Genomic DNA, 15,597 nt, shown 5'->3' with positions numbered 1-15,597 from the left:
AAAAGTTTCAGAAGCCATTGCATGGAAGCTTAGAAAGGATTTCAAGGTGAATGTGTACAGGCTCTTTAAGCACTTTTATCAAAAGGATGATTTTGTTCAATGCAGAGCTGTCTCTTAGTGGAGCTTGTCTTGCTGCGTAGAGAGGACCGGGGACCCGACTTCTCCGTTGGCTCCAATCCCATAGCTGCTGCCCCCGAGCCCTGGCTTCGCTGCTTGAACCAGGGGGTGCCGGTCGTCGCCCCAGGCACCTCCCAGACTTGCCCCGGCTCCAAGCAAGGCCATTCAGATGAGAATGAATTCCCTGTAATGCTGTACAAGTAACCACTGGCTTTTTAAATGACACTCACGCCATTAGACCCTGGTCATCGCATGTGTCAGAGACAGTGTGATGAATTCATGGCTGAGTTCGTGGGACAAACTAATCGGTGCCTGTTGTTGTGGAATTCGATCAATCTGGTCCCCAGCGCCCCGCTGTCCTGCTGGACCCAGCTGTTTCCTGGGGGGGACCCCGTTGTTAGAAGCAGTGAGCACGGGCCCCCGCCCAGTCTGTGTGGGCACAGCCGTCCGCACAGCTCTGTGCTGGTTTCTTTGCAGGCTCGGGCATCACAGGGAACGCCATCGTGCCGGAATCCGAGCTCTCAGACTCCTACGAGGACCAGTCCGTGTATTTTTTTGAGAAATACTCCAAGGATCTTTTGGTTGAGGTAAAGGAGCATTTCTGGAAAGTCGACCCCAATTCCTGTCAGGTGCTTCAGTGCGTTTCTCTGCGGGACCTCACTCCGGGTAGACCCCGGGCCTGTCCCCTGGACACGGTTCGGAAGGTCCTGCGCACCAGCTGAGTGCCGTGCACCTGGTTCCCCTTTGTCCGGAGAACAGCCGGCTGGTGATGCCCTGCTCACTGGGTGCAGCCCCCTAACCTGCGGCTTTAAAAAACAGGGCCTGGCCGAGCTGCTGCACCAGGAGCTCCCAGAGGCCGACGCAGAGGAGCGCCACGCCGCCCGCCTGCGGCCCTTCCGCATCCTCGTCAGCCTGCTGGACAAGCCGGAGATAGGTACTGTCCGCGGCGTGGCCGCCACGCGCCAGCTCGGCCGCCCACCTCAGGGAGGGCGACACGGGGATGCAGGCGTTGTGCTGTTACCTCTGTGTGACCGGGTCCCCGGAACTTCAGCATCCCGAGGTTCTGTAGTCTGTTACACGGCTCAGTGACCAAATCTGGGCGCCACTTAAAACCTTTACACACAAGTTTTGAACACTTTTTAGGAACACACCCTCGAACCCCTGCCTTGGGGGGACTTCAGGGGGCCCACAGAGCACAGGCAGTAATGACTTTGCGAGAACACTTCTTCAGCCAAATGTCAGACTTCAAATGTCAGAGCTTCGATTTATTTTCTGGAAAAGGGGGACCCTCCTCCCCCTTTTGGCCTTTTGATCCTGGGCAAGCTGCTCCTGCCACTTTTCCCCTGTCAGAGGAAAGGGGTGAACTAGACTCTGGCTCCTGAAGGGTCCCCTCTTACACACTGCACTCCTGTGAGCGTGAGCCAAGAAACGTGACTTCCTCTGTCCTTGGTGTTAAAGAGCAGTGCTACAGTTCACTTAGGTCTTCGCCCTAGGAGAGGAGAGAACCCTCATCTCTCCAGACTTCAGCCACGGTGGCGTCATCCAGTGCTCCGGTATCGGGTGTGCCCACCGTCGGGGGGGCTGTTGCCTCGTCCCTCCAGCCCCAGGAGAGGGGGCTTTGCTGACTCATCATGAGATGGACGTGGAGCATGGGGTGTGGCAGGGATGGTGCAGGCCCTGGGGACAAAGGAAGAAAGCTGCTGGTCGGGTTGGAGGGAGGGGGGACCAAGATCCCGGTGCGTTCTCACTGCTGGTCACAGCACCAGCTGGGCAACTCGTCTGTGCAAAGTGCTTTGCACACCTCCTCTAGTGTGTGTCTCCTCCACACGTGCCTCCAGGCCCCAACAGCCCTCAGTTGGGTTCCTTACTGGACCCATTTCACAGACAGAGAGACTAAGGTTGAACAAGGGTAAGTCATTTGCTGAGGCCACCCTGGAGCCGGGATTTAAACTTCATGTGTTTGACCCCAGAGCCTGAGCTCCTTCGCCAAGACACTGCTGGTTACCTGACACCACGCAGATGTGCTGTACCCATGGGGATACTTGAGGGACACAGGTGAACTTGGGTGGCACGGCATGGGCAGCCCCAGCTGCTCCTGGCCACAGTCAAAGCCTGGAGCCTTCGTCTCCACAGGCTCCGCCCTGAAGTGCCGCCCACAGGTCCAAGTACAGACCCCCATCACCCGCACCTCGGTGGACCCGCAGTGGCCCCAGTGCATTTCTCTCTCGGGGGGAGTGACCGAAGCTCTGGAAAGTCACGGTCATGGCGCAGTCCGGAAAATGAAGTGACTTACACAGCTGCATCGGGAGCTGGCTGTGTCACTCGGGGAGTGTTCTTGGGAAGAATGCACGTTCATACTTTGGTTGGCCTATGTCAAGGCCGTGCACCTTGAGCCATGGACTCCTGGCTCGAGCTCCTGGTTGTATTTCCCGGAAGGGACGAATGGCAGGCGGGCTTCTGCCTGGTCGTATCAGTCATTTAGTTTGCTCTCTGTGGTCACCTAGTTGTCTGAGGGAAGACACAGCTGGGAGGCAGAGGAGTGGACGATGTAGCACTGGAGGCAGAGGGTGGCACCGAGCCCTGTCTGTCCGCTCCGAGGCCTGGTCTCGGCCTCACTCTGCCCTCTGCTTGTGAAAAGGTGCGGGATTCCCAGGCTGTCGATAAAAGACCTGCGGTTGCTTCTTGCACAGATGCGTGGACAGACCTTTCTTTTCCTCTGACTTGACCCTGCATCTGTCCTTCTGGGTGCACGGGCGAGAGTCCTTCCCTCTCTGCCTGCCAGCTGCTGTTTGGAGAGCAGCAGCGTCCAGCTGCCGAATTGGCCATGGTGCTCCCCCAGCGCACAGACGGCCCAGCTCCTCGTGCCACCTCCCTGAGCGTACACGGCTGTGGTTCCTTTTGTGGTGTCCTAGCTCAGGACCGGAAGAGTTCCACATCATGTTTACATTGAGTCACATCTCTGGCAGAGCAGTTTATGGCGGAGCACGTACTTAACCAGTGTCACCCTAGTAAGGTCAATAAAAACTAAAAAGCAAACAAATAAAAATAGAGAGCTCAGGACAAGAAAAAACAAAACAGCCTTGGCTGGTGTAGCTCAGTGGATTGAGCACTAGTCTGCAAACCAAAGGGATACCAGTTCAATTCCCAATCAGGCCAAATGCCTGGGTTAGAGGGCCAGGTCCCCAGTAGGGGGCGTGCGAGAGGCAACCACATGTGGATGTTTCCCTCTCTGCCTCCCTTCCCCTCTCGCTAAAAAGAAATAAATAAAATCTTAAAAAACAAAACAAAAAAACCACTATGCGTGGGTCCTGGCTGCCCCCAGCAGAATCTGGCTCCCTCTGACCTCTGCCGCAGCCCCTCGTCTGTAACCAGGTGCCGGGGTCCAGCCTCAGCAGGTCTCAGGGTCCCCGGAGGATGGACGGCGCAGGCCACGAATGAAGAGTCAGACACCCAGTTGGATGCCAGAGAACAGCCAGCTTCTGTGGGTCTGACCGAACTCTCAGAGTCTGATTAAGCTTTATTTTTATAGAGATTGTTACATAACATTAAAGGAACAGGTGTATGGCATGATCAGTTAACCAGAAAACAATACAGAGGTAACTAGGAAAAGTACAGGAAATTCCATAGATTCAGTTATGTTAAACAAAGGTTATTTTGACCAGGAGAGCCATCAGTCAGACAATTAGAACTAGCTGCATGTACAGAGTTTTAAATGTCTTATTGTTTATTAAAGTTCTTAGAATTTGGCATGGGTCAAAGGGATACACTAGACTGAGTAGAGGTTATAGGCAATTTATTACAAGGCCTCTGTGGTGTCTAACTTAGCTCTCTCTCTTCCTGTCTAGAATCTTTCTGTACTTTGGACTCTGACTCCGTAGTAATTGTTTCTACGCGCTCAGTTTGTAATAGTTAACCAGCTTCTCCTGCTTCTTTATCTGTCTACTTCTATTAACATATATTCCGGTCCAAGGTGGAGGAGGGGCTGTTACTCCATCAACTTTTAGACATTCAGGGGCTACCCCATCAGGGGGTACTTTTGTTCTATGGCCAAGAAATCACTTTGTACAACCTCATTGGAGTTCTGTGGATCACTGGACCTGAAATACAGGTGTCAAAATCCCACCACCTGTTAATTGCAAAGACAAACATTCAGGGAGAGATAGACAGGACGTCCAGCCACAGTTGCCTCTGCTGTGCAGATGCATCTCATCCGTCCCGACTATGTCAAGGGCGGTTGCTGGTCAGCTCCCGACAACCAGGACTGCGACGTGTGTAGTGCCCGGTCACATGGCTGTCGGGAGGGTTGATACATACAGAGTGCCCAGGACAGGGCCCAGCGCCTGGTGAGCTCTGCAGAGACACTGGCCGTTTTCCAGGATGGGGACCCCCAGTGGGAGTCATTGCCACCACGTGGAGTTTCTGTGTGTTTCATGTGGCCCGACTGGCCTACGGAGAGTCGACTTGTGTGTGTTGCAGGCACATGTGTCGTTTGTGGGTTTGAAAGCGGGTTGCTAATGTCTGGCCGTTTTCTCTCCGACCGCAGGCCCGCAGGTGGTTGGGAGCCTGTTTCTGGAAGTGGTCCGGGCCTTCTACTCCTGCTGCAGAGACGCACTGGGCGGCAGCCTCCAGCTCAGCTACACGCAGAGCGGGAACGCGTTGGCAAGGTGCGGGCGTGGCCCCCTTACACTCCGCCTCCCTCCCCGATGTTGCCCCATCTTTTCTGCCCTGATCTTTTCCCCCTGTTGTGTGCTGTCAACTGCGGGGCGCCAGGAAAGCGGAGACACAGAGCAGGTTATTGTAGCACGAACTGACTGCTCCCTGCTGAATACTGCGAGGAGTTTAAAGGGGGCTTGATTGGGTCCCGGCCCAGCCTGGGAAGTACCAACCGTACTTACTGATCGAGCATGAAAAGTTACTCAACAGAGGCGACCGGGTCTAGGTGACCCCTGTAGTGAGTTTCAGGGAGGGCAGGGTGGAGGGGAAGGCCAGGAAGTGGATTCAGGGGGCTTGAGTCTTGAGGAGTTGGGGGGCAGTCAAGGCAAGGGCGCCCTGAGGGCACGTGCTCAGGGACCCTGAGGACAGGGAGTAGGGGTGGGGAGACAAGCAGACTGTTGCCTTCCAATGTCTAGGTGTCCATCAGCCCTGACTCGTGTCCTCTGAGACACGGGGCAGCCTCTGTCTTACCAGTTCACTCTCGACCTGGCCCCCTGCTGCCTGGAGTGGCAGAAAACTCAACTCAATGGAGAGGCTTTCCTGCTTCATTCATTTGAAATGAACAAAGAATTCTTAGTGCTCGCTTTTCCTCCCCAAGTATTTTGTTGCTTTTCCGAATATGAAAATAGTAACACACTCATTGCAGAATGTGCTGGTATTTGGAGGTGTCAAGAGAAAAAGATACCCGTAATCCCACTGCCCTTCAGAGAAAGGCATAAAACATTTTTTCTTTCTTTCCAGACTTTCAGCGAGCATATGTATAAATGGGGGTAGTGGTGCCTATCTTTTATTTTAAAGATGGAATTACACTGTAGGATTGCCCATTTTTTTTTAAATGCAAGCCGTGAGCAGCTGCACTGTCTTGTCCGGAGGAATATAAGGGTTACCTTCGGTTCCCCAGTGAGGTTTCGTCACGCGTGTAAGAACTTCTGACTGCCGTTCTCTCACTGATCACGTCTTAGGCGGTTTCCACTCTTCAGTGTTTTGGATGACCTTGCAGGTTTTCCTTCCGCATCACCCATCTTCACATGCAAAGCTCTGCGCAGGATAAATCCCTGCGGTACATGTCCTGAGTCGCAGAAGATACGCATTTTTTTATAAATGCAGGATCTTGGTTTTCATATTTTGCTGTGTGTTTGGGAAGGATTCACGTGTAAATGTCAGCCAGATTCCCCCCCCCCACCCCGGGGCGGCTGAACCATGTTACTCCACTAATAAAGCGTCCAGATACGTTCCGTGGGACTAAAGCGGTTTCCCGTGTCCCGTGCTTTTCACGACAGCTCCGAGCTTATGTCTGAGAGACTGTCTGGGCTGACACTGTGCGCCCCTTTTTCTGTATGTGAGCAGTGAACTTTTTGTCTTTGGCCGAGTCTCTCTCGAAGTAGGTTGTAAACGGTACGGTGGTTCAGTTTTCCGGGCGTGGTGTTCTTGTCCGACAGAGTGTTTCACGGACACAGTTCTGAACAGCCCTCTGCCTTTGCAGCGCCATAAAAGAAAACAGAACTGCCTCTGAGGTGGTGAAAACCGTGAACTTGCTCATCACGTCCCTCAGCTCAGACTTCCTCTGGGACTACATGACCAGGTGTTTCGAGGACTGCTTCAGGTGAGTGGCCGGGGCAGGGCGATGAACACGCAGGAAGGGTTGGAGGGCTGCTGGTTTCTTGGCTGCTGAGGGTGGTCAGATGCAGGGGACTGGCCGCAGGTGAGCGGTCTCAGCACAGGGCTGGGGGGAACCCAGTTAAACTTGTGCTAGATAAAACACACTGCCATTAAGAAGGTTCGCATAATCTTTGCCCCGTAATTCTGGAGCTTCTTTACTTATTAAACTCGAACTTTAGAAAAGTCCTCAGTGCATTTTCTAGCTAGGGATGAAATATGCTTTCTTCGTACTGTTTCTTAGAGGCCTGATCCAGGGGAGAAGCTTATTTGTGTGACTCTGTGACCGGGTAGGGTGTGTTAGGGATCATCCGTGTATCACACGTCAGATAAAGGCGTCCGAGCTGCTGTAATCAGCTTCCTGTCACTTTGAATCTGGAGAGTTCCACCAGCTCTGAAGTTCTGCATCGTTATCTGGGGAATAGCGTGCTCCCCCCCCCCCCCCTTTTTCCCCAGTGCTCTCTGCTCAGGAGGAATGCTGTTGTCACCCACACCCTGCCTCTGGGTGAGTCACACTGGAACTTCCTGCTTGTCGCTCCCCTCCCCGTTAGAATGCTGTGGCCCTTTGTATCCCAGCAGCTGCGATAGCAGCTTTACTTAGGGTTTGTCTGGGCCATCCTTGGGCCTGAGGACCTTAGGATACTCTCAGCTCATCAGGACAGCCCAGAGAAAGTTGTAGAAGGAGGCCCAAGGCCAGACAGCAGGCGGCATTGCACAGCAAAGGAGGGACGGGGAGGACTGCGTTACTGTCACTTTGCCTGTTACTGTCACTGCGTCTGTGGGCAGCAGCAAGGCCACGTCGTACTGAAGCTGGAGTGTGTGTTGGCCAGCTTGGTTCCGTTTCAGAGCGAGGAGGTGTGCTTTCTTTGAAAAAAATTAACTGGAACATTTCAAACGTGAGGGCAAGACGGGGAGTAACGTCTGGTGCACACGCACCCATTGCTGAAATTATAGGCGACGCTTGGCCGTTGCTTTTCAGATTTTTTTTTCTTGGAGGAACAAAATGTTGCTTCCAAGATGCAGCTAACGCCCCTCTTTCACAACTCTCCCTCCCCCCATCCCAGCGTTAATCTCTGAAGTCACCGTCTGGCCGTCCACGGCGTTATCTGGGCGTGACAAGTGTGTGATGATACGGCCGTTTTGCCTATTGAAGTTTTATCTAAGTGGTAACAGCTGTGTGTGACTTTTGCCCTGTGCCTTGGGAGGTCCTTGGAAGAGTGTCTGTATTGTGACAGACGCGCGTAGCAGTCGCAGTGGTGTGAATGGTCGCACTGTTTTCTCGGCGGTACTGCGGTGTGCAGAGACAGGCTCCTTTGGAGCAGCCCCCCAGGAGTGAGGGCATGGGAGGCAGTGCTGCAGTCGTTCTCAGGCTGACAGACTCCAGTGTCACGAAGCCGTGACTGACAGCGGAGAACATGACCGTGGGTGGAGTTGCTGGGGATAGCCAGAGGCACCCAAAGTTGCTCTGTTGTGAGATCCAGGATATACTTTGCGACTTCCCTGTTAACCAGACACCCGCTCTTTTCAAAGGGGTGTGGAGTTCCAGTGTAAGGCGATCAGGTCCACGGGGCAGTGATGTCCACTGCCCTGCAGGAGCGGTCCACGCGGGTGGCCACTGGTGTCACATGGAGCCCTGGCCCCTGCAATGCGTCAGCAGGTGTGTGGCCTGTGCCAGCTCCCGCCAGGCTCCTCCTGGGGACCGGCCTCTGCTCTGGGCTGGGGCTGTGGATTGTTGCAGTCGACTGCACTTCAGGTCTGCTGGGTGTGGGGCCCACGTGGGCTTGGACCACCCTCATCTGGGCTGACGAAGTTCATGTCAGAGCGCACCTGTTTGGGAGACAAGCAGACCCTTATCATACTTCTCTCTGTTAGGAGGTTGTAGGCACCAAAGCTTGATGGTTGGAACGACAGAAGCTGTCTCTCTTTATGTTTGAAAGAGAATAAGTAGTTCATTGAAAATTAAAGAAACACTTGAAATTATCATGGGAGAAAGACTTGACCTATCGTTGTTGTTGTTTTTCCTCCAGGGACTTACGTGGAACAGCGAAGCAGAGCCCCGCCGCCGGGAAGAGCGTCGGCCCACCCCCCACGGTCTCGGAGCTCTGCGCCCTCCTTGTGTTCCTGCTGGACGTCATCCCCTTGGTAAGGCCCTTGGCTGTGGTGGGCGGCTCGGCGCCTCCCGTGATGTTTCTCTTCGTGTTGTGCACCTGTGAGATGAACCTAAACTCACAAATAGTTTGACATAAGCACACGGCACGGTTTTGATGTTCCTTTCAGCTCGGAGGACGTAGCTGGACGTAACCCCCTGTGAGTTTTGTGTCTTCCTGCAAAGGGGTTGGGACTGTGAGCCAGCCGTAAGGGGCTGAGCTGAAATCCCGTAAACCAGACGGGGGCGGGCGTCCCCCTGGGCGCTGGTCGTTCAGGAGTGGGTGGCAGTGTGTGTCCGAAACCCGGTCGTTGGCCAGCTTTCTCCAAGGAAACCAGCTTCCTTCACACGGAAGTAAGTGTGGCAGAGATTCCCTGTTACACAGGGTGAAGACTTGGACGGAGGGAACACAGTGCGTGGATTTGCCCCGCTCAGAAAGAAATACTGTGTTTTCCACTTTGGGAGTTAATGTGGAGCTTCCTTGTGCCCTGAGACATCGAGCTTCCTGAGAAGCCGCCAGGAGGCACGTTGTCCCTGGTGACCGTGGCCCAACACCACGTCCCTGAGGCCCACGTCTTCATTTCACAGGAGCTCTACTCCGAGGTGCAGACCCAGTGCCTCCCGCAGATGCTCACCTGCCTGGTGCAGCCTCTGGCTGAGGACTTGGAGGCTTTGAGCTTGGATGAACTCACGCATGCCCTGCGGACGTGCTTCAAAGTGCTCAGCAAGGTGCAGATGCCGCCTTCCTTCACGGACACAGAGTCCACCAGCGGAGACGGGGTAGGTGCGGGGAGCCGCCGCAACGGTTCTCTGAGCTGAAAGGAACTTACGCCTCCCTGGGAGCAGAAAGCAGTCAGGGTCGGTCAGGTCAGGATAGGAGCGAGGACTAGAAGAGACATAGGCAATGTCTCCAGTATGCTTCTCAAACCCTGCTTTATAAAAGCTTGTAGCAGGGATGCTGTTAACGCACCTTTGCTCCCCCATCCCTGCTCCTTCCCTGCTGGAGCCAGAGCTGCGGCTGGCACACAGCCCAGACCTTTGCGGGTGTGTGTTGGCGGGTGTGACGGCCTGTTTTTAAAAATATGAGGGAGAGATGTGTTTCCTGGGACTGCGGTAACAGAGGACCAGAGACCGAGTGACTTGAATAACGAAGTCACTGTCATTGGGGCCGATGTCTTCTGAGGCTGTGAGGGAAGGTTCTGGTCCGTGCCTCCGGCTCTGATGCTCAGATGGCCGTTCCTTGGCTTGTAGACACGTCACCCCAGTCTCAGCCTTCAGCTTCACTGGTGTCTACCCTGTGTGTGTTCACATTTCCTCTTTTTCTAAGGACACCAATCTCTGGACTAGGGCCACTTTAAGACCTAGTCTTAATTCAATCATCCGTGCAAGGAGCCTCTTTCCAAGTAAGGTCAAGGTCACGTTCACAGACACTGGAGGTTAGGACTTCATTATCTTTTTTTAGGGAACACAATTTAACGGAGAGAAAAATATCCCGAGGATGATTTAAGATATGTGTAGTCTGCAAATTAAAAAGATAATGCCTCAAAAATTGCATAATACCCTTTTATTCTTCCCTAGAAAGCCCTACGGGTTAAATGCTGAGGACTTTCAAATTTAATGTAACGTTATCTAAGTAGCAGTATAAAAAAGAGGTCAATTCATTGAAGGTTGACGTGTCATCCCTTTGGAAAAGCCACAAAATTCATACAGCAAGTGTTCGAATAACGTTGCTTCATTGGAACATTGATGAGAAGCTGCAGGAACTTAACTCCTGTTCATATCAATGAGCCTGTGGCGAAATTGCTTTCTTCCTATGTCGTTGTTTGACCTAAAGCTGCAAAATCTACTGATGACGGTCGGTGAGGACTCACTGTGCACGTACACACGCATGTGTTTTACGTGTGTGTGTATGTGTGTTTAAAGACTTAATTCTAGCCCTGGCTGGCGAAGCTCAGTGGATTGAGCGTGGGCCTGCGAATCAAAGGGTTGCCAGTTCAATTCCCAGTCAGGGCACATGCTTGGGTTGCAGGCCAGTTCCCAGTAGGGGGCGCATGAGAGGCAACCACACATGGATGTTTCTCTCCCTTCTCCCTCCCTCCCCCTCTGTCTAAAAAATAAATACATAAAATCTTTTTTTTTTTAAAGACTTCATTCTAGCTTTCTCCTCTTAGGTTTTCATGCCTTTATTTTGCCCTCAGCCCCATTTCCTTATTTATGTTTTGGAATCTGGCGGAAACTGTTTTTAACTAACTTTGGTAACGCTGAAGAGCCTAGTTAAGTCGGTCGAGGCCAGCCCACCCGTGGAGTGTGGCGGTCTGCCTGCCCCCGCCCTGGCCGTGCCTCTCCCCGCACTGTGTGCCATCTGCGTTTTACTGTGCACGACGCACAGGGTTCTCTTTGGTGTAGAGAATTATGAACTTCAAACCAGGAAATGCACGTTTACAGTTCGCCGCACTTGGCTGATATTTGGATCCTCTGGTCTTACCAGATGCACGTTACAAACTTCCATGTTTTGCAGAGTCCCGTGAAAGGTGACAGCAGTGAAGTAATTTTAGACACAAAGGCAGTGATCCCAGGTGATGAGGACCCTCCGCTGCCCCCACTGAAATCCGAAGACAGTGGGATTGGGCTCAGTGCGTCATCGCCAGAGCTCGCCGAGCACTTGCGGGTCCCCAGCGCCTCTCCTGAAAAAGACGACGTTTGGAAGATGGGCGGGAGCATGCAGAGAACGTTTTGTTCCGTCCAGGAGCTGATTGCCAACTTTGCCCACAAGCACATCTTTGGGGCACAGCTGACAGCATCTGGAGAGGCAAACAAGGCTGGAGAGCCGGCAGGCCCGGCAGGCCCGAGGGACGAGGGAGGGCCGCGCAGCCCGGAGCCCGGCCGCCAAGGCAGGAAAAACTCGTGGGAGGCCAAGCCCATCAACATGCCCCAGTTTAAGCAGCTGCTCTCAGACTGGTTCACAGTTCGAGGGTCTCCATTTAAGACCAAAAGTGTGGAGCCGCCCTCACCTCTGCCCAGCAGCCCTGGCCAAACACAGGAGGGAGACTGGGCCATGGACCAGGTGGTCACGGACCTGGGGGCCTCCAGGGAGGGCTGCAGGGAGGCCTTCGCTGCTGCCTGCCACCTGCTGCTGGACTGCGCCACCTTCCCAGTCTACCTGTCCGCGGAGGAGACCGAGCAGCTCTGCGACACGCTCTTCCAGCCCCCCGGTGAGTAGGGGGCCCGAGTGCCCACGTGGGGACCCTGCAGATGTTTCCAGAGGAGCTGGATCGTGAGCCGGGGAGAAACGCTGCCACCTTTGTGCCCTTGCTCTGTTTCTAACTAGTGCACGCAGGTGGCTCATGGGTGAGGCTGGGTGTTTACTTTTAAACGTTGGGTGTCGGCCCACTAAAAGGTCAGGAGCATGAAAGGTGCTTAACAATAGTAAAATAGACTGTTTCATCAGACCTGTTGTTAAGGATTCGTGCACTAGTCTGCTAGGGCTGCTGTGAAAAGCACCACAAACCGAGCGGCATAAACAACAGAAACACCCTCTCCCGCCTTCTGGAGGCCAGACGTCTGGGACCGAGGTGTCGGCAGGGCCCCGCCCCCTCCAGCTGTCTCAGGGAGGCTGTGTCCCAGGCCTCTGCCTGAGTTGCTGGTCCTTCCAGGACCTTTCGTGGCCTGCAGGCTCTTTGCAGTGCTCTCCCTGTGTGCACACCGGTGTGCACATGGCCCTCTGCTGAGGACACTGCTGGTCACATGGGGGCCCACTGACTCTCTGCTTGACTGCACTGTAACTAGTTATATCTGCATCGCCCCTTTTTCCACATAAGATCACAGTCTGTGGTCCCACTGTTAGGACTCCGTCGGAAGAACAGCGGGGAACACAGTGTGACCCCTAGCCGACAGGGTCGCAGCTCAGGTGGCCCCAACAAACCACTGCAGGTGGAGTGGCTCACAAAGCAGAACTTTATTTTCTCATGGTTTTGGGGGCTGGAAGTTCCAGATCAAGGTGTCAGCAGAGTGGGTTTTCGGTGGCAGCTGTCCGCTTGGTTATGGACAGCCACTTTCTCACTGGGTGCTCACATCCCAGAGTGATCAGGTCGGCAGGACTAGGACAGGGGTTTTCCATCCTGCAGCCATTGCTTGAATTTCCACGGTTTTGTCCGCTGGCTGCAGCTGCCAGGGACGGAGACCTGCAGGAGCCACGCTGAGAGCTGGCGCCCTCCACTGCGTTGGCCCGTGAGGCCACTAGCGTGCGCGCTGCCACCAAGAGAGCCCAGCGGAAAGCAGTTGGAACTCTCTCCCCCAGAGTGTGAATTTTACCTCATGTAAATTTTTAAATTTTAATGGGAATTCTACTATCCCTACATTTATAACAGAAAACGAACATTTTGAGTCCTCTCAAAGCCCTGGCCTTGACATTGGAGAATCTGACCTATTTGAGAAGCTTGACGAACCAGACCGGACCTCACTGTCTGGTGGCCCTGATGCTGATTGCGCATGTGTTACCGCCACCAGCAAGCCCATGCGGCTCCAGGGCTCAGGGCGCCTGAGACCCTGCGTGCCTGCGGGCCACCCCCAGGCGGCTCTGCTTACCCCACCCTCTCTGGTCGGGTTCCTGCAGGAGCCGGCGATGCCACCTTCCCGGCGTGGCTGAAGGCCCTCATGACCATCAGCTGCTGCGGTGCCGACTGTGAGCTCCAGCACGCGGCCATCTACACTCTGCTGGAGGTGATAAACCAGTCCCAGTCCCTGGCGCTGGTCATCAAGGACAAGATGAAACGCTCCAAAAGCTCTGGGTACCACCCGTTTTTTGGCAAGCTGCAGATGGTGACGGTGCCCCCCATTGTGCCAGGAATCCTGAAGGTCATTGCCGAGAAAACAGACTTCTATCAGGTATTGCCCACTGGAAGGACCGGGGCGGACCGGGGATGCTCCTCCCAGGCCCTGTAGTGAAAGCTGTCCCTAAGGCTGTCGCCACTGTGACGAGGAAGGAGGCGGCTCTGGTGACAGGCAGAGCGGGCTGCGCACACCTGAGCCTGCTGTGGGCTCTCGGCACAGTTTCTGGTCCCGGAGTGAGTTTCCAGTACCAGCAGTTTAGCTGTGACTTGAGAATTGGAAACCACATTCTTTTAGGTAACAAATAAATAATGTTCAGGGGCCAGAGCCCGTCAGAGGTTCGTTTGCTCTGCGCACAGAACACAGTTCTGTCACGTAGAAACAAATGGGCAGGAAAAGTTCTTCGATCTAAGCTGTCCCCAAAATATTACAGTCTAGGAGACATCTTTTTCTGTGCCCTGGAAGAATGCCTTTAGAACTGCCCCTCCCGGAAGTGGGGCCCCGGAAGCCTCACGCTGTTGGGTGGGGCACCCCGTGGGCTCCCTGGGACTTGGGGAGGGGTGCAGTGGCTACAGGCCCAGGAGAGCCAAGATCAGGGACAGTGGAGGACTTGGTCTGAGATACAATCTGTCCTGACCGTGAGTCAGGCATCGGCCACTGTGTTGTTGTGGAGATGGAGACGGTGGTTTGTAGAATTAGAGATGAAAGCCAGTCGGGACCCCCCTGGATCAAGATGGTGAGGTGCTACAGGGTCCAGCTCACGACTGGCGACCACCACAAACTCATCTCCGGGGGACACATCTCTGGGACCCCAGCACTGGCGGGTGGTCAGGTTCCGTTTGGGCCTGTTCAGAGGATGGTGGGCCAGCAGGTTCTTGCTTCCCGTCGACTCCTCCTGGGAAGGGGAGTCTGTGCTGGGCCCAAGCTCCTCGTGGGGTCTGTGCCGGGGTCTCTGCCTGGGCGACTTCTGCTGGGCCAGGGTTTGGTGTGGGTTTGCTTTGTTCTGTTTGTTGGCCATGCTTCTTTGTACATGAAGGGTTCTCATTAGCAGAGGTAGGTAGAAGCCGGCACTTTGGGACGGGGACCGGCCTGGGCAGGAGGAGGTGAGCAGTGCTGCCTGTTTCACGCCGTGCCCCCTTTGTCCCAGAGGGTGGCCAGGGTGCTCTGGGGCCAGCTGAGCGAGGAGACCCGGGAGCATCACGTCCCCTGTGTGGAGCTGTTCTACCGGCTGCACTGCCTGGCCCCGACGGCCAGCATCTGCGAGGACATCATCTGCCACGCCCTGCTGGACCCCGACAAGGTGAGTCTCTGCAGCTCCCTCCCTCCCTTCCTCCCGCAAGGGTGCCCACCTCTGGGCCAGCCTGTCCCTCTCCGGGCCCAGCAGACATGCACACCTCCAGCTGAGGGCGTTCTGGGGCGCAGTGGGCGTCTCGATTAATGAGCGGAAGTGTTCAAGGTGTGGAACCAGAAGGCCAGCAGGAGCCCGGCGTCCCCTTCTGAGTCTTGGAAGTGTGGATCGTGTCCCCGGAAGGCTCACCAGGGATACCCGCCCAGGCGACCCCAAGGTGTGCGGGCCCTGGAGGAGCCTGCAGGCCTTCTGGGGACACTGGTGCAGCGGCAGTCGTGGAGGCTGTGTCGGCCCCTTAAGCCCTGGCCATCCCTTGCAGTCCAGCGCTGTCCCTCTGCTGGAAGCCCTGTGGCCTGTCACTCCCCAGGGAAGGACAGGAGAGCCCCACCTGTCCCACGTTTTCCCTCGACCCCAGGCCCACCTGTGACCCTGGGCAGGGCGTGCGCCGAGTCTGGGCTGGCGCTTCACTGAGAGTGCACCCCGTGAAGTGAGCAGGGCACGGGGAGGGCCCCCCCACTGCGCTGCTGTCCTGCTGTGGAGCCCTCGCTGGTGTTCAGACGGGGCTCAGCGTGACTGAAACAGCGTCCTGTGGGCAGACCAGGCTCCCCACGCAGGCCTGTTTCCTAATCCAGGGAACCAGACTGGAGGCGCTGTTCAGGTTTTCCGTCCTCTGGCACCTGACGCGGGAGATCCAAGGCGGCCGAGTGGCGTCGCACAACCGCTCCTTCGACAGGTGAGGTCTTCCTCGTTGTCCTTGACCCGTAACACAAGGACGCTTTGCAGGGGCTCC

The 15,597-nt window shown here is 55.1% G+C and overlaps 1 protein-coding gene across 3 annotated transcripts in view; it reads left to right on the top strand.

Moving 5' to 3' along the window:
• Window positions 1-15,597, top strand: part of DOP1B (DOP1 leucine zipper like protein B) — a 75,528-nt gene that overhangs the window by 27,188 nt on the left and 32,743 nt on the right. For 2 of the 3 annotated variants that reach the window (XR_008390182.1, XM_037127172.2), the window contains exons 8-17: window positions 595-704; window positions 937-1,051; window positions 4,661-4,781; window positions 6,314-6,433; window positions 8,514-8,628; window positions 9,221-9,412; window positions 11,151-11,844; window positions 13,245-13,516; window positions 14,607-14,759; window positions 15,440-15,540. Coding sequence is in view for 2 of the 3 variants with exons in the window: in XM_037127172.2 (XP_036983067.2) it covers window positions 595-704; window positions 937-1,051; window positions 4,661-4,781; window positions 6,314-6,433; window positions 8,514-8,628; window positions 9,221-9,412; window positions 11,151-11,844; window positions 13,245-13,516; window positions 14,607-14,759; window positions 15,440-15,540 (1,993 nt within the window). In the remaining variant the exon portion in view is untranslated. Of the gene's footprint in view, window positions 1-594; window positions 705-936; window positions 1,052-4,660; window positions 4,782-6,313; window positions 6,434-7,980; window positions 8,144-8,513; window positions 8,629-9,220; window positions 9,413-11,150; window positions 11,845-13,244; window positions 13,517-14,606; window positions 14,760-15,439; window positions 15,541-15,597 lie in introns of those variants that run through there. The other variant, XM_053657791.1, reaches the window with a different exon arrangement.

Source organism: Artibeus jamaicensis, unplaced genomic scaffold (assembly GCF_021234435.1).
Source record: "Artibeus jamaicensis isolate MK-2021 breed Jamaican fruit bat unplaced genomic scaffold, CSHL_Jam_final scaffold_474, whole genome shotgun sequence".
In the NCBI taxonomy this organism is placed as follows: domain Eukaryota; kingdom Metazoa; phylum Chordata; class Mammalia; order Chiroptera; family Phyllostomidae; genus Artibeus; species Artibeus jamaicensis.
Note: the sequence above shows the minus strand (reverse complement) of the source record. Positions and strands in the feature narration are given on the sequence as shown.